The sequence below is a fragment of the Cetorhinus maximus genome, chromosome 24, assembly GCF_964194155.1.
Source record: "Cetorhinus maximus chromosome 24, sCetMax3.hap1.1, whole genome shotgun sequence".
Lineage (NCBI taxonomy): Eukaryota > Metazoa > Chordata > Chondrichthyes > Lamniformes > Cetorhinidae > Cetorhinus > Cetorhinus maximus.
Genome location: NC_135902.1, coordinates 8,712,754 through 8,731,931, shown reverse-complemented (window position 1 = coordinate 8,731,931; position 19,178 = coordinate 8,712,754). Strand labels below are relative to the sequence as shown.

General features: G+C 43.3%; 1 protein-coding gene across 1 annotated transcript in view; it reads left to right on the top strand.

Moving 5' to 3' along the window:
• dnah9 (dynein, axonemal, heavy chain 9) overlaps nt 1-19,178 on the top strand; it is a 563,627-nt gene that overhangs the window by 173,821 nt on the left and 370,628 nt on the right. Inside the window, exons 35-37 of the mRNA XM_078570706.1 lie at nt 2,777-2,924; nt 3,511-3,685; nt 18,736-18,909. Of these exons, the coding sequence (XP_078426832.1) occupies nt 2,777-2,924; nt 3,511-3,685; nt 18,736-18,909 (497 nt within the window). The remainder of the gene's footprint in view (nt 1-2,776; nt 2,925-3,510; nt 3,686-18,735; nt 18,910-19,178) is intronic.

Here is a 19,178-nt window from a genome sequence, read left to right as displayed (position 1 = left end):
CCCAGCTCATGTGACAGAGCCACATGAGGGGACATGTGTTTGTAAATGTTTACTGTCTTTATTGATTTATTTAAAAAGCACTTCAATCTCCCTGAGGCAGCTCCGTGCTCCAGGGAGATGGAAGCGCTCTTTTGCGAACTGCTCGCCAGACCCGCTATCCCTCCTCCCCTCCTGCCCGCACAGGTAGTGCTGAGCGCTGCCCCTCGCAATCCATGCAGGGCGGGCCTTAATTGGCCCACCCGCGTGAAATCGGGGAGCGGAGCTGATTGAGGGCGGCAGTCGGCTTCCTGACAGCCCCCTCCCTCTCTCACCGAGCCCACCCGATGAGGGAAAAATTCTGGCCGTAGAATTTATTCATCAGAGCACACTCTTGTCATGGAAGCTGTAGATCAGTTCAATTGTTAGTTGGTGATTTCTTCCTGTTTGAATGCAGACATAACCCATCCTGTGATATGATCACATCATGTTCCAATTTTTCCCAATAACTGGCTCGAAAAACAGCCATTAAATAAGTTGTTATTGCTCTTGGAAGGGGTTATATGGAACTTGTGGTATCAGTTGGTCTGTCTTTTTATTATTTGTTCATGGGATATGCCCATTGCTGGCTAAGCCAGTACTCGTTGCCCATCCCTAATTGCCCCTGGGAGCAGTTAAGAGTCAACCACATTGCTGTGGGTCTGGGGTCACATCTAGGCCAGACAGGGTAAGGAAGTCAGATTCCTTCCATGGGGACATGGTTTTTACAACAATTGACAACTGTTTCATGGAATTTTATGGGAGCAGGGCTGTAAAATGCAACAAGCTATTCAAAAGTCCATTGACTTCGGCGGGAACTTAAAATCTCACCCTTGGTTGCAAGTACTGAAACTAGCTTTTAATTCCAGATTTTTAATTAATTGAACCGTATTTCTATTAGCTACTGGGGTGGGATTTGAACCCATGCCCCACAGCATTAGCCTGGGCCTCTGAATTATTAGTCCAGTAAGATTATCACTACTCAGCCATCTCCCACAGTCGCTCAGTTGTTGAGAAAAAGGTGAATATAGACATGTTCAAATCCAAGGCTCCCAAGTCAAGTGATGGTAGTTCTTATTCATGGACCTTGTGGAGATATAGAACAGTATCACCCAACTCTAAGGTTCAAGGGTAAATCCACCACCATTTCAATTTGTGCTCCTTGGACCTGAGTTTGGCATTAGTGATCCTGAAGTTCAGAACTTTGAAGGCCAATTCCAAAATCCAAATCTTATGTCTTGAGTCTATGAGTTCACTAGTCAAGTAAACTCGAATTGCATGCTTTCTTATACACTTGTTAGTTGATGGTCACTATCAATAACGGAGGGAGACCGACATAAGTACAAACTGTGATTGTTTATTGCAATAGAAGGCAGAGCACTTAATCTTTGCGTATTCCCACAACCACCTCTAGCTCTAGACTTACAGTTAATCAGTAGCCCGCGCTGTGCAGTGATTGGTCAGTACTGTCACATGGTTAGTCCACTCGCATTCTCTTAAAGGTACATGGTACTCCACTTTACCATGCCAAATACAACCTGGAGGCTTCACTCTATCATTAATTCTTTGAGCACAAGTGAATCATGCCAACATAAAATGTTTGAAAACAGTGCCAAGAATTCTGTTCTTGATTTAATTTCAAAATATTACGAACAAAGGTTTTCCATAAGTTACATCTTCATGTGTTTCTTATTTGTAATGTTCAGTAGGAAAAATAAGTAGCAAAATGTGAACTGGCGTAGACGCTTTGAGAAAAGTTGCAAGTTACTACTGAGTGAGCACCATGTGAGCCTCATGATGGGGAAAATTTCTTTGGAACGTAGCTACAGAAAATTTTTGTTAGCTGTGCTAGCTATATCTTTTTATCCCAGTTCCCCACTAAGCAGTTCTGAGACAGACACAGAAACTTTAAACTAAAGCAAAATATTAGCGATGCTGGAAATCCAAAATAAAAACAGAAAATGCTGGAAATTCTCAGCAGGTCAGACAGCACCTGTGGAGAGAGGGCCAGAATTAATTTATCAGGTCGATGACCTCCCATCTGATGAAAAAGTCATGGACCTGAAACATTAACTCTGTTCTCTCTCCACCAAAACGTTCAATATTCACTGTGTAATATTACGTATAAAGACTTGCCCATTGATCAAGCAATGAGATCGCAAAGAGATGGCTGACCAGCTTAATTTCTTAAAACAATTTGGATAGCCACATCCAGTCTTTAATAGGAAGTAGGGATTGTACAGGAATGAGTGTTTAAAGTATCCATTTGGCTTCTTCTGGACTGATGCAGTGAGCAAGGTCACCCACTAGAGGGTAATCCTGAACTCTTTTGCTGGAGTGAAGTGTTGGATACAATACCCAAAGGACTCAGGAACAGGATCAAAGCAGCATGAAGATGATGCATAGCCTGTGAGATCACCAGGCACAAAGGATCTTGTTGCTCATGGGTGAAAAGCAAACTGGTAGAGAGAAACTTGGCTTCTCATGTTTTCCATCTAGTACTTTTCCCCAGTTCCCTATAAAACGTATCACCATAGCAACAATTTTCAGAGAAATGGCAGGTGAGACTGTACAATATCAAAGTGGATCATTTAAAACTATGGTTTTGCGCTGTATACAAAGATACCATGTGCTGTTTGAGCTAATTTTGTACAACTTAGCCCACTTTCTCCAATATAAATGTAGTATTCCTCGAGAGTTCCACGGGATAAAATCATACGTTGGGAGATAAGGAATAGCCTAACGCGTATTCTTTTTCTAGGGATTTTGTACATTAATCCTGCTGACCTCGGCTGGAACCCCCCAGTTAGCAGCTGGATCGACAAGCGAGAGGTCCAGTCTGAGAAAGCAAATCTCACCATCTTGTTTGAGAAATATCTGCCTTTGTGCCTGGATACCCTTAGGACAAGGTAAGGAAAATAAAATAACAAAAACAGAAAACGCAGGAAGAACTCAGCAGGTTTGGCAGCATCTGTGGGGAGAGAAACAAGAGTTAACGTTTCAAGTCCTTTCAACACTAACATTGTTTAGTGTGCTGAAGTGGTACCGAATGCTCTCCCTAGTTATTAATACTCCTGTGCTTTGTACAATAAAGCGCTGTGAAAGGGGACAGAGAACAGGGGACCGCTATTCATATACTACCTCAAGCACAAGCAACTGAGTTGAATTTTTGAGGTGGTACAAGAGAAAGAAAAATGAAAAATGCCATTTTGAATACGGCAGCCACATTGACACTGTGGCAGGTACATGACCAGTTAATTCCAGAATCGAATATCACTGTACCGCTGAGAGATATGGTTGAGTTTCTTCGGTGTAGTTCGCCGGACTGACCTCGATGTGCTTCAGGCTCACAGCTCGTAAACATTTGCCCTTTCAAGAAAAATTCAGAAGTAGAAGAGAAATCCTTTGTTTTTTTTTTCTCTAGTTAGTCGCCTGTGGCTTGATTATCTCTTGCAGAGGAACGGATCTTTCTTCTTATTGAACTGATTTCCACAGGTTTAAGAAGATCATCCCAGTCCCGGAGCAGAGCATGGTCCAGATGCTTTGCTGTTTACTGGAGTGTTTGTTGACAAAGGAAAACACCCCCCCAGACTGCCACAAGGAACTCTATGAACTCTATTTCATTTTTGCAGCCATCTGGGCCTTTGGTGGTGCAATGTTTCAGGACCAGGTGAGAGCACGTTTCTGAATCTGAAATTCAGAGATTTATTGCGTCTAATGAATGTTTGCAACCTAAGTGTCATGGAGATAAAGTGAGCAGTAATGAAATAGTAGCTATTGCACTATGTTCTGAAATACCTCTGCTGGTTTACAAGAGATTTTGTGCTCCTTTATTTTGTGTGCTTGGTTTCTCTTTAAGTGTCTCTCCCCTGTGCGGAAAAGATAAAGGGATAGTTTGTGACAAAAAACATAGAAATGAATAACTCCTGAAAGGATTTGCAGCTTTTTACCAAATCTAATGGTTCTGCGCCTCAGTCCATGAGCTGCTTTTCTTTTGATTTTCGACTTATAGCTAGGTCAAAAGCAGCAGGTGCCATGTGGAACTTCAGTGAAAGAGCTCATCAAAGATTTGTGGATGGTGTGTTTAAAATACATCCAGGATCAAGTATTAAAAAACAATACAAACAACTTTGTTTTGTAATCTCTATGTTGTTCAGTGTGAATATTAGAAGTGGATTTTGCAAAGATCCATTCTAGCCCTGCCTCCATTGTCTCTACTTTCTTAAGTCCAAGCAGTAAGCCGTATGTATGTAGGTAAGTATGTACGAAGCAACTTTTTCCCTCTCCCCACCTCCCATACCGAAGACTGCCCAAAAGATGGCAAGGTCTGTGCCTCTCAAAAATAGATGAAGATTAATGTTACAAAGGTCCTGTCCACCAGAATTCTCTCCCTTGTGTCGCTAAGCATTAAAACATTCATTTTCTCATTCCTATCAGCTGTTGCTCTGCTCCTCCAGCATTATAATTTTAAAATCCTTCCTGCCTTTAGTTGTGGTGTTTGTTGCAGTTTTGTTTTCTCTCCCTGTATCTAGCCTTGCTGAACTGTCTTTACATTTAGTGTAGTATTGCATAATATTTATAGCACAAAAACAGGCCTTTCGCCCAACAGATCCATACTGGTGTTTACGCTCCACATGAGCCTCCTCCCACCTTACGTTTTCTCACTCTGCCAACATAACCCTCAACTTCTTTTTCCCCTCATACTTATCTAAAGTCCCCTTTCATGTGCTATTCCCCTCAACTACTCTATTTGGTAAGTTCCAGAATCTAACTAATATCTAAGGAAGTTTTCTCCTGAATCCCCTATTGGATTTATTAGTGACTATCTTATACTTGTGGTCCCTAGTTCTGGCCTCCCCCACAAGTGGAATAATCTTCTCTACGCCTACCCTATCAAACCCTTTCATAATCTCTATTACGTCACCCTTCAGTCTTGTCTTGTAGAGAAAAGAGTGCCAGCCTGATTAATCTTTCCTAATTGATGTTCTCATATTCCAGAAAACCAGTGGGTGAAGGATAGTACTGGAGTCAATCTTTGCACATTTTCATAAGTATTTATTTATTTATAGAGTTGCACATGACAAGAATGCACTTCCTAATCCAACCACCCCAGTTTCAGTCTGAGTCCATTTATAGAGGCATAAGTGAATCCCCAGTTAATGCCCCCTACCTGCATATAATTAAACATAATTATTAAACATCAACTTGTGTAACTGTTCAATCCTGTTATCATTCTAGTAATTCTTTTGCACCTTCTTTGGTACTTCTATGTTCTTCTTATAATATGGAGAGCAGGACTGTTCAAAATGCTTCAAGTGTGATCTGCCCAAGGTTCTCTCCACTTTGAACATGACTTCTCTGCTTTTCGATTTTATCCCTCTAGAAATGACCCCTAGTTCTTCATTTGCTTTTTTAATGGCCTCACAGAATTGCATCATTACTTTTAGTGACTTGTGCATCTGCACCCCGCCCCCCCCCAAAAGGCCCTTCCACTCCTCTGCCCCATTTAGACTCTTCTGTCATAAAACTTAGCTCCGGTTTCTCATCACTACGGGTTGCTAAAAGCTCCTGGCACCATTTTGATGAGGGTATTAGTGCAGTGCAGGGATTATCCACCAGAAGCATGCAGAGCAGGCAGACAGTGACATAAATTAGTGTGTAACATACATGCAGCAGCAAGAAGAAATCCTGCATCAGTGCTGAGGGGCCAAATGGCCTACTCCTAGCTCATATTTCTTAAGATTAAAAGGATCAACAACTACTCAACAAGTTAGTTGCTGGTTGATTTCGACTGCCCCTTGCTATGATTGTAGAAGTGTTTGGTGGTTTGCAGACTTACTGGCAGTGGCTGAAGTGTACAGGGAGTGGTGTGACACGTGTGAAGGACTTTGTCTGACTTCAACGATTCTGGACAAACGACTTCCTCCCAGACATGGCTGCAGTACCTCTTGGACTACGGCATGATAGGGAGAATGAACAGAGGTGACATGAAGCAGGAAAGCTTTCTGGAAGAAGGGGGGAAGAAGGGCAAAAATGCTCTCAGCAAAAAGCCATATTCGTCCAGATTCTCCTACCTGAACCTCAGTGAGGAACAGTGCCTCAGACTCTTGTTTTACTAATGAACAGATCATAATCTTCAATGGTTTCAGCTGTAATAATGACAAGCTTTTTCTCCTCCATGGGGGTGAGGATATGCAGCTGTGCCTGCTCCCCACCACAAACATACTGTTGCCCATACGTGCCACCTTGTCCTACAAGAGAGAGGGAAATGTGTCAGTGAGTGTGATGAAATGTGATTGGGTGATGTGCCTGCCATAGTTGGATACTTAGCAATGTGTGAAGGCTGTGAGATGTGGTTGTGACGCGTGCAGCTGTGCTAGGTGTGCGAGGGTGAGTCAAAATATGCAAATGTTATGCTAGAGCTATGGTTAATAGAGATTATATGTAGGTGATTGATGGGGACAATGACACAGAATCACCGACTTGGTCAACGTCCAACAGTTTGGCAGGATGTGACTGGAGACTGACAGGCACATGCAGCAGCAAGTCTGAAGAAAGCCACAGGTGAATGGGGAGTGGGTCATTGGTATCACTCTTGCATTTTGGTCTTATTACATCAACAAACAATGTGAAGTGATGTTGACACCTGAGTGATTGCATTTCTCTGCACCTTGAAGGGTTCACTCAGGGCCATTCTCGCTGACGTGCAGAGGATAGCAAATGTTGTCAGCTGACAAACCTACCCCAGGAAATATGTTTTGTCTGGAACCATCTACCTTAATCAGAAAACTACCCCCTGTTCAACATCAAGTAATCCTCCTTGACTAGAATACTAGCACATCCTTAGCATTTCAGTCCTTCACCACATCTGGCATGGTCTAGGATGCCATATGTAATGTGTATATACCTGGAAGTGGGATATTCTACTCATTGCTTTTTTTTCCAAACGTACAAACATACCAGTTAGGAGCAGGAGTTGGCTATTTGACCCCTTGAGCCTGCTCACACAACAACTGGTTTGAACCTATTATAGGTTTAAGCAAAGCAGGTTACCTATGTAACAATCCCAGAACCTTCTTAAACTGATAATGGTGATATGGTGGACATTTTGCCATTAAAAACTTGCTATTCATGTGTTCAATACACCAGATGACACCATTGACCTCTCTCTTTTCAATGTTTGTCATATTGAGCCAATTACCTCAAAAAAAAAGCAGCTGTCAAACCATGAAATGTAGTCCGGTTTCCATTGGATAACTCTGAATCTTCAATATCTAGGGCCCAAGGTGTAGCATAATCCCATCACCAATGTTCATATCAAACCTTGTTGAACACATGCATTGTGGCTTCTACAATGTTCTGTTCAATCAAAAATGCCCAACTTCAAAATAATCTTCAGGAAGGTGATCCTCAGTAACAGACAAATCTGCTCACTCCCTGATTCTTTGAAATTTCTCTGTAACATGCTTTGTCCCATCTGATTGACTATACTTTAACTAACAGAGCCTGTCAGAACTCTGCTTCTCACCAAATGCATATATACTAACAGTAATCCTCCCCCCACCCCCTTCTCTCTCTTTCCCCTCTCAGACAATAATCCTTCGTCATTTCCTTGAACAATCGGAGATTGTCTTATACAGTGGCAAGGCCTGGGTCACTTGCTATAGTCAAGAAAAGTTTTGTTGTTAATTTTCGAAGCAAGATAACAAATATCTTCTTGTAATCAGAACAAATAATTTTAATCAGAGAACACAAGCATATTCTGTGCTACTGTGAGAAGAAAACAAAATACTAGGCGTGCGGTAGACATTTAGCAGAGTACATGCAGCAGGGGAAGTACATGTACAAGGGGAAGCATCAGCAACTTTTTTTCACTCAAGTACAAGGTGTGTAGCATTACAAGTAGGAGGAAATGGAGCTTCTGTGGAGAAAATGTTGTTTCAATGAGTATAACTCGCTTTGCCATGTTTTGATAGCTGTCAGAGTAAAACAATAGGTGCTAACAGGTGAGGTAAAGCAGCATATTTGCAAAAAAATGTACACAATGTGAAAATGATTTGGAAAATTGAAAGTATCAACCTCTTTCTCAGCAAATGTCAAGATTTGCAGTATTAGGAAATCTCTGCGTTAACACAGCATGCAGAACACAAATCTCTGCGTTAACACAGCATGCAGAACACAAATCTCTGCGTTAACACAGCATGCAGAACACAAATCTCTGCGTTAACACAGCATGCAGAACACAAATCTCTGCGTTAACACAGCATGCAGAACACAAATCTCTGCGTTAACACAGCATGCAGAACACAAATCTCTGCGTTAACACAGCATGCAGAACACAAATCTCTGCGTTAACACAGCATGCAGAACACAAATCTCTGCGTTAACACAGCATGCAGAACACAAATCTCTGCGTTAACACAGCATGCAGAACACAAATCTCTGCGTTAACACAGCATGCAGAACACAAATCTCTGCGTTAACACAGCATGCAGAACACAAAGCTCTGCGTTAACACAGCATGCCGAACGCAAATCTCTGCATTAACACAGCATATGCAGAACCATGTGAATTTGGACAGCTAAAAGATGCTCTGATTAAGGGTAAAATACTCTTAGGCATTCGAGACCCTCCAGTGAAAGAAAGTCTACTGAAAGAGGAGAAACGTATGCTCAGGAAAGTGATAGCTGTGTGTAGAAACGTGGAGCTTGTAAAACATCAGTTAGAGCACACGCATTGCAGAGCAGACCTGGAGATATGTTATGCTGAATGACATTCCAGGCCGAAAGAGCAGAACGATCGCAGACAAGGGGCAGGATGCAAACACGGTGGAGGACATCACACAAAGGAAAAGGAGGATTGCCCAGCGTGGGGAAAGCGGTGTTTTAACTGCAAGAAGCAGAATCATTTCACACACAACAGTTTGGCTAGAAAGAAGAAAAACAAGCCTAAACAGATGACCACTGGAGAGATATCAGCAGAAGAACTATAAACAATACAACAGGTTGGTTCTGTCAAGTCTATAGATGAGAAGTGGTTTGTGACTGTTACGATGGTGACTGCAGAAGGAGAGTGTCAAGTGAACAAGATGTGTTAGATAAACACTAGTGCGCCATATAACATAATGACCTTCACAGACCTGTATGAAATAGCTCAACATGGCAATTCAAAACTGAAGTGCTTGAAAATGAGGTTGAGGCTACATGATGGCACGATACTCATACCGAGGGAACAAATTAGCCCGAGAGCCCAATGCAACGGCAAGAAGGAAGATTTAGAGTTCCAGATCATAGATGGGACACAGCAGCCACTCACCTCAGCTGCAGCAAGTCTGAAGCTGGGCCTGGGAATGTTAAACATGCCGAAAGAGCATCAACATGAAGTAGCAGCTCAACATGATCTGGAATTCATCAACACAGCAGAGACATTGAATCTGGCAGACAAGCGCTTTGCTCAAATCAAGCGAACTACCCAGTGCAACTCTCCCAGTGCTACAAGTGGTAGTGATGAAAGGATGGCCTGAGAGCACCAAGGACACACCTGTGGTCACAAGAGCATATTGGGAATACTGAGATGAGTTAACAGCATCTTGTATCTTGAATAAAGGTGATAGAGTCATCAGCCCTGAGGAGATGAGAGGAGAGATGCTGAAGCACAGCCACATAAGCCATCAAGAAACTGAATTGAGTCTGAGAAATGCTGTACTGGCCAAACATGAGCAATGAAATTAAAGACCACATTGGCCAGTGCGGTGCTTGTAACATTTATCAAGCTAAACAAGCTAGAGAGCCATTGATGACAAGAACAAAGAACAAAGAAAAGTACAGCACAGGAACAGGCCCTTCGGCCCTCCAAGCCTGCGCCGATCATATTGCCCGTCAACTAAAACATTTTGCACTTCCGGGGTCCGTATCCCTCTATTCCCATCCTATTCATGTATTTGTCAAGCTGCCTCTTAAACACCACTATCGTACCTGCTTCCACCACCTCCCCTGGCAGCGAATTCCAGACACTCACTACCCTCTGCGTAAAAAACTTGCCCCGCACATCTCCTCTATAGTTTTCTCCTCTCACCTTAAATCTATGTCCCCTAGTAATTGACTCTTCCACCCTGGGAAAAAGCTTCTGACTATCTACTCTGTCCATGCCACTCATAATTTTATAAACTTCTCTCAAGTCACCCCTCAATCTCCGTCGCTCTAGTGAGAACAATCCGAGTTTTTCCAACCTCTCCTCATAGCTAATAACCTCCGATCAGGCAGCATCCTGGTAAATCTCCTCTGCACCCTCTCCAATGCCTCCATATCCTTCTAGTAATGTGGAAACTAGAATTGCACGCAATATTCCAAGTGTGGCCTAACCAAGGTTCTATACAGCTACAGCATGACTTCCCAGCTTTTATACTTAATACCCCTGCCAATTAAGGCAAGCATGCCATATGCCTTCCTGACTACCTTATCCATCTGCGTTGCCACTTTCAGTGACCTGTGGACCTGTACATGCAGATCCCTCTGCCCGTCAATGCATTTAAGGGTTCTGCCATTTACTGTATAACTCCTGCCTGTATTAGACCTTCCAAAATGCATTACCTCGCATTTGTCCGGATTAAACTCCATCTGCCATTTCTCCGCCCAAGTCTCCAACCGATCTATATCCCATTGTATCCTCTGACAATCCCCTTCACTATCTGCAACTCCTCCAACCTTAGTGTCGTCTGCAAACTTACTAATTAGCCCAGTTACATTTTCCTCCAAATCATTTATATATACTACAAACAGCAAAGGTCCCAGCACTGATCCCTGTGGAACTCCACTAGTAACAGCTCTCCATTCAGAAAAGCACCCTTCCACTGCTACCCTCTGTCTTCTATGACCACGCCAATTCTGTATCCATCTTGTCAGCTCACCTATGATCCTGTGCGATTTTACCTTCTGTACCAATCTGCCATGAGGGACCTTGTCAAAGGCCTTACTGAAATCCATGTATATAACATCCACTGCCCTTCCATCGTCGATCATCTTTGTCACTTCCTCGAAAAACTCGATCAAGTTAATGAGACACGACCTCCCCTTCACAAAACCATGCTGCCTCTCACTAATACGTCCATTTGCTTCCAAATGATAGTAAATCCTGTCACGAAGAATCTTTTCCAATAATTTCCCTACCACTGACGTAAGGCTCACCGGCCTGTAATTTCCTGGAATATCCCTGCTACCCTTCTTAAACAATGGAACAACATTGGCCATTCCCCAGTCCTCTGGGACCTCACCCGTAGCCAGTGAGGATACAAAGATTTCTGTCAAGGCCCCAGCAATCTCCTCCCTTGCCTCCCTCAGTACTCTGGGGTTGATCCCATCTGGCCCTGGGGACTTATCCACCTTAATATTCTTCAAGACGCCTAACACCTCCTCTTTTTTGATCTCAACTTGATCCAGGCTATCTACACACTCTTCCCTAGACAAATCGACTGCTAAGTCCTTCTCTTTGGTGAATACTGATGAGAAGTATTCACTTAGTATCTCTCCCATTTCTTCTGGCTCCACACACAGATTCCCACCTCTATCCCTGAGTGGGCCTACCCTTTCCCTGGCTACCCTCTTGCTTTTTACATATGTATAAAAGGCCTTGGGATTTTCCTTAATCCTGGTTGCCAGTGACTTTTCATGACCCCTTTTAGCCCTCCTGACTCCTTGCTTAAGTTTCTTCCTACTTTCTTTATATTCTCCACGGGCTTCATCTGTTCCCAGCCTTCTAGCCCTTACGAATGCTTCCCTTTTCTTTTTGACTAATCTCACAATATCCTTCGTTATCCAAGGTTCCTGAAACTTGCCATGCTTATCCTTCATCCTAGCAGGAACATGCCGGTCCTGAATTCTTATCAACTGACGTTTGAAAGCCCCCCACATGTCACTTGTTGATTTACCCTCAAACATCCGCCTCCAGTCTAGATTCCTCAGTTCCTGCCTAATATTGTTATAATTAGCCTTCCCCCCAATTAAGCACCTTAACCCGAGGACTCCTGTTATCCTTATCCACCAGTACCTTGAAACTGACTGAATTATGGTCACTTTTCCCGCATGACATCACAAACAGACCATGGATGAAGCTGGGAGTAGACCTCTTCGCTGTAGCAGGAACTGATTATCTTGTCACTGTAGACTACTATTCTGACTACTGGGAGTTAGACCAGCTGACTTCAATGACAACAGGAGAAATAGTGGACTGCCTGAAAGGCACACTTCAGTCATTACAGCATCCCAGACATTGTGATGAGTGACAATGGCCCTCAGTTCATGACTGAAAAATTCAGCTGTTTCACAAAGGATTGAGAAACTCAACACTACACGTCATCTCCGCACGATCCCCAGTCAAATGGAAAGGCTGAGGCGGCAGTGAAAATCGCCAAAGGAATCATCAAGAAAATCTAGCACAGATTTATACAAGGCAATCCTTGAGTGGACAACCACACTGACTGGAGGCCTGGAAAGTAGTCCAGTCCAAAGACCGTTGCCATGCTGCACACAAATGACTTTTCCAATAGCAAAAAAGCCACTGAAGCCAGAAGTAGTAACAGGAGTGAGTGAAAACATCAAGGTGAAATGGCAGAAAGCCAAGTTTCATTTTGACAAGACTGCCAAACGACTGCCAGAGCTGAGTATTCGAGAGCCAGTCAATGCCCCCAGCAGGAGTCAGCCCACATGGCAACTTGGAACAGATGCGGAGAAGTCGCCACCTTGATTGTACACGGTGGAAGTGAATGACCAAATACACCAGCGCAACCACCGGCGCATAGGGACAACGAGAGAAGCTGTTCCTTCACTGCAGTCGGCCACTCAGGAAGATGGGATCTCACTAGCTGTACTGAGCAGAGAACTACCATCAAACTCGGAGGTCCATGGGTCCCCAACACCAGCAATGGAATAACAACAATTACCATGGCAACAAGTGCCATAGGAACGACTCTCTCCAGACAAGGAACATTAACCAGATGAATAGCCAATGACAACGAGCACGTGTACTTTTATGAGACCTGCATGATTTAAAGACTATGTATGCAATGCAGGCGCAGAGACTGACTAGTAGAACAAACAGATATTAATGCATAAGAACAGTACAGTGGGTAACTTGGGTAACTCACAGTTACACATGAGTGTGCGTACAAATTAGTCTTTTTTGCATTAGGAAAAGGGGGTGTGTTTGTGTATTTTGTTCATTTTGAAAAGGAGGGTGTTTAGATTTTGAAATGCAGCAGTACTACATGTCCTATCTGACTTGCTGTAGTCATGTGACCTCTGCCATGAGGGAAGCCCTGTAAGCTGCCATCTTACAATCAATTCAATAAAGACTCATTGACAAAGGACTGCTGTCTTTGAACACGAAGCATAAGGGTTGAAGAACATTGGTCTCAGGCCTCATTTAAATACTCAGAGCATGTTGTTCATGTCTGTTACATCTCCTCAGGCAGCTTACTTAACAGAAGCATGCAATTTTGAGCCACATGCCTGGCCAACAATGGTCCAGCAGCTAAAAGAATAAAAAGCATTCCACTACATTCTGGGTGATAGCCTCTGACTAAGCCACATCCAAGCCCAGAAGGCTCGAACCTGCTCTGTTCAGGGCAGCCCAATTACTGCAAAGAACCTATCATTATGTTACGGACAGGAGAGGGTTGGGCGGCGGGGGGGCGGGGCGGGGGTGGGGGGGGTGCATTTAATTTAAACAGCCCGGATCTCTCCTCTCACCACCTGTCCATAAACAGAGAGGTGTTTCTGATCTTTGATTTCCCCCTTTGTAAGTGGTGGCATCTTTCTCAACCCCTCATTTCTGGTGTGATCCAATTTCTATTAATAACCCCACAGCAAACTCAAGTTAGGGTAAACCAAATGGGTTAGTTCATTTTACACACTCAAAATGAGAGGGGTGGGGAGAGGTGTTGCTATGTACAATAGAGGAGGGATAAGGGAAAGAAAGAGGCACAGGGCAAAGACCACAGGGAAGATAAGAATGATTGTTTCCCGTGAGTCCAGAGTCCAGAATCAAAAGTCTAATGGTGTATTCCTTCACCGAGGTTAGCAGGCTGAAGCTGATGCTGGGCAACCCACTTTTCCAGTAGAGTTGACTTCCACGATGGGAGAGGCACATAGAGATGAATTATTCTTGCAGGCTCTGGTACAGGAGTTCAGAAGTTCCAGTAGAAACAATGTGGGTGAGGGCCAGCCAATTTAAACCTGGACAGAGCTCTGGTTCTGCTGCTGCTTGGTTGATGGAAGATGGAAAACTGCTTTTTTTTTTTTCAACTCCACAAGGCAATATTACAGGTTCTAGCAGCTTGAGGAAGGTGTAGTGTGACATGACCCTCACTTCTCTGCCTTGGCTGGAAAAGGGATGTATGTTCCTGGTCTGGATTCTTGAGATGGTTAACGTTTCCTCCATTAATAATTTTAAAAAAGGGGTTTCAGGGTCTTTTGTCCTGGCAGACTGATCATCTCTATTTATCTCATTGCCATGCTGCGCACAAATGACTTTTCCAATAGCAAAAAAGCTACTGAAACCAGAAGTAGTGACAGGAGTGAGTGAAACAACAGAAAGCCAAATTTCGTTTTGACAAGACTGCCAAACGACTGCCAGAGCTGAGCATTCGAGAGGCAGTCTCTCACTTCCTCAACCCCTCTCGATATCCTCCCATTTATTGAGTATTCCCTTGCTTTGTTTGCCATCCCCAAATGCATTACCTCACACTTTCTCTGGATTGAATTCCATTTTCCACTTTTCCGCCCACTCAACCTAACCATTGATTTCATTCTGGAGACAACAACTATTCACTACCAACTACACAGCCAATGGTTGTGTCATCTGCAAATTCCCCAACCATGCCTCTCACACTTAAGTCCAAACCATTGATGTGTATGATAAACAGCAAGGGCCCCAACACTGAGCCCTGTGAAAACCGCTTTCACTCGCAAAAGCATCCATCGAGGAAGAAAAAATAATTTTAAGAAAATATAATTTTATAGATTAGCCAGGATGATGCATATTTTATCAAAATATAGAGTGAGATCTTAGCCCCCTGACAAGGGGTAGAAGACAAACAATCACGTGTTTGGAATTCGCTGCCAGAGGAGGTGGTGGAAGCAGGTACGATAGTGGTGTTTAAGAGGCAGCTTGACAAATACATGAACAGGATGGGAATCGAGAGATACGGACCCCGGAAATGCAAAATGTTTTAGTTGACGGGCAATATGATCGGCGCAGGCTTGGAGGGCCGAAGGGCCTGTTCCTGTGCTGCACTTTTCTTTGTTCTTTGTTCTTTGTTGATTCAGTCCCAGAAATGGCTCATTAAGAGAGATATGAAGGTATCCTGTCTTATTGAACTTGTGTGATACCCTGGTGAACAAAGAACTGAGTAAACAGGCAACCTCATATGTCTATTGATTTGGAGGCTCAGGGGTAAAAAAATGGACGCCCGAGGTGATTGACAGAAAAACACACTGATCACTCAAAGAGTCTGATTCACATTTGACTGGATTTTTTTTAGGCACCCTTGGAATACAGGGTGCTGATCCCTGAAAATTGGTGCTTTTTCACCCCTTTTAAAATAGATGCAATGGGGACCAATTTCTACCCCTAATATTTCAAGTTGTCTTTTGTTGAATGCTGAGGAGATAACTGCACTTGTACCGTTCAGTAACAAAGGGGACAAATTTAAAACAAAGGGGTTACTATCTACCTAGCTGTGGATAGACGCCAGATGCTTAAACGTAAACTTAGCTCATTGAGTATCGGTAAAATGATCGCCACTAAACCTTTATATCACCTAATGTCGAGTGATAGAAGTATAAAGCACACAATAAAAGGCAGAAAATACTTAAGTAAATAAAAAGCTTTACCTCTGAGATGAGAAAAAGACCAGAGATCTGAAATAAACAGGGAATAGTAGGAATATACACATCTGCATCTGCATCTGTAAAAGAAAGTGACAGGTCAATGCTTTGGGTATAAATCCTTAATTAGAACTGGAAGGCTGAAGCAAAGTTTTGGTTGGGTTTTTACTTCAGATTATCAGCAACTGGCAGTTGTTAATGATCATAAATTGAATGTTGCTTGAATTCAGTTTCCATCATTCTCAACATTGCTGCTGCTGCTGTCACCTCCACGTTATTACATGCGAACATTCAAATTAGGAGCAGGAGGAGGCCACTCGGCCCCTCGAGTCAGCTCCACCTTTTAATAAGATCATGGCTGATCTGACTGTAACCTCAACTCCATATGCCCACTTACCCACTATAACCTTTCATCCCCTTGCTTATCAAGAATCTACCAACCTTTGCCTTAAAAATGTTCAAAGATTCTGCTTTCACTGCCTTTTGAGGGAGAGAGTTCCAAAGACTCACGACCCTCTAAGAGAAAACATTTCTCCTCGTCTCTGTCTTAAGTGGGCAACCCCTTACTTTTAAACAGTGGCCCCTAGTTCTAGATCCTCCCACAAGAGGAAACACCCTCTCCACATCCACCCTGTCAAGACTACCTCAGGATCATATTTCCTAAGCATTGGCTGATTTTAAATTTTGGAAGGAAAACTATAGTATATTAAGTGACCAAGGCTCACCTTCGCCTGGGCAATTAGGGATGGGCAACAAATGCCAACCTTGCCAACAGTGCTCACACCCCATGAACGATGAAATAATAAAACTGTCTCAACCTTAATGTAGAAGCAAAATACCGCAGTTGCTGGAGATCTGAAATAAAGACAGAAAGTACTGGAAAAACTCAGCACATCTGGCAGCATTTGTGGAGAGAGAAAACGGAGTTAATGTTTCGAGTCAATTGACCCCTACATCACTGCCTCAACCTTAGTGGGGAGCATGACCAAGGCACCTGCCACCTCTCCGTGCAAGTTATCTCTTTGTCCTGAAGGCTGGGGGATGCATGAAGTACTCAAGTTCTTCTCTGTCACCCAAGTGTTGAAGCAACTCGGAATAGTTTCTACATTTGTTCATTTTTCTTGTTTCTTGGGGGGTGAAATGTTTCCTGCTGATATTACTGCTGGGATTAATATCTCACTAATCACTGGCAGAAAATTGGCGTCCTGCTTCCCCATAGCCCAGTGTAGGTGGAATCATTTTTCTGCTGCTCTGTTTGCTGAGGAGAAACTGTCTTCTTTATTAAATTTGGCATCACACATTGGTTTTCTACTGCAGTTTATGTCTGAACACTTTTTTTTATTTTAGAAGCGACAGATGGAATTTAATACAGAGAAGTTTGAGGTGATGCATTTTGGCAGAAGGGATAGGGGGAGGCAATCTAGCCTAAATGGCACAGTTCTAATGAGTGTGCAGCAACAGAGGGACCTGGGGCAGCATGTGCATAGATCTTCAAAGGCAGCAGGACATATTGAGAGAGTAATTAGCAAAGCATATGGGATCTTGGGCTTCATGAATAGAGGTATTAAGTACAAAAGCAGAGAAGTTATACTGAATCTTTGTAAAGCTCTGGTTAGGCCAAAACTAGAGTATTGTGTCTAGTTTTGGCCACCACCACACTTTTGGAAGAATGTGTGGGCCTTGAGAGGGTACAGAGGAGGTTTCCCAGAATGGTTCCAGTGATGGGGGATTTTAACTACAGTCTTAGGATGGGGGAGGCTGGGGTTGTTCTCCTTGGAGCTGAGGAGATTGTGTGGCAATTCGATAGAGGTGTGCGAGGTTATGACGAGGTTCGGATAAGATAGGCAAAGAAAATCTGTTCCTATTAGCTGATTGTACTCGTACAATGATTAGTGGGCACAGATTAAAGGATTTGGGCAAGAGTTGCAGGGGGAATGTGAGAAAGAACTTTTCACACAGCGAGTGGTAATGACCTGGAACTCGCTGCCTACGAACATGGTGGAAATGGAAGCAATCAATGATTTCAAAAGGAAATTGGTTGGGCACTTGAGGGAAATAAACTTGCAGGACTCTGAGGATAGAGCGGGGGGAATGGGGCTAACTGGATTGCTCAACAGAGAGCAGGCATGCACTCTCTGTGCTATAATGACTGTATAAGTGGAAACATTAATTTAATACTGTAAACACCTTCTAGACAAACCTGTACATGTTATCTGTAACCTGTATCCAACATGCACTTCACACACGATGCAAATGTACGACATACCACACTCGCACAATCCCTCTGCAGTCTGCCTGCACCCTCTACTCCCATCCTCCATCTCACACCTGTTTCAACCACGCAAGTGTTTATGTGCTCTCACTACCTGTCCTGTTGTAACGCTGTGCCCGCTATTGGATGATGTTGTTCCCCATTGTGGTCCTGACACTCAAGAAGTTACCCGGTAGATGCAGAAAGACAATTTTCTCTGGTGAGCGAATCCAAAACAAAGGGGCACAATCTTAACATTAGAGCTGGACCATTCGGGAGTGAAGTCTGGAAGCAGTTTTTCATGCTGTGGGTAGTTGAAACCTGAAACGTGTGCCCCCAAAATACTGTAGGTACTGGGTTAACAATAATTTTCCACAGTTGAGATTGATAGATTTGTGTTAGTGAGGGGTATGAGGGTTAAATGAAGTTGAGGTCCAGAAAGCCATGATATGATAGAATGGTGGAACAGGCTCGAGGGGATGAATGGCCTATTCCTGTTCCTACTTTCCTATATTCTAAGCCTAGGGATCCCATTCTTGGGCAGGAAAAGGGAAAACAGCACTAATTTCTATTCCTGTTTCCTGCTAGCTTGTTGACTACAGAGTGGAGTTCAGTAAGTGGTGGACATCAGAGTTTAAGACCATCAAATTCCCATCGCAAGGTACAGTTTTTGACTATTACATCGACTCGGAGACAAAGAAATTTGAGCCCTGGTCCAAGCTTATTCCAAAATTTGACCTTGATCCTGACATGCCTCTCCAGGTACGTAGCTAATTTCAGGTGTATTACTTCTGAGTTTTAAAAGTGCACAATGTGCTGTTTGCATCAATATCTCACCTCTATGCTAATTTGTAATTGGAAGTTTATTTTCATGTCTGTCCTGACACATTTGTTAATGTGGACTTTTGTGAATTAGAACCAGATGTTAGGTGCCAGGATGGTGCATTGCATTAGAGTTCTAATGTGCTGTGCTGTACTATGATATGGGTTACATCCAATGTTTCCCCTAAGCTGTGCAGTTGCACAGCAAC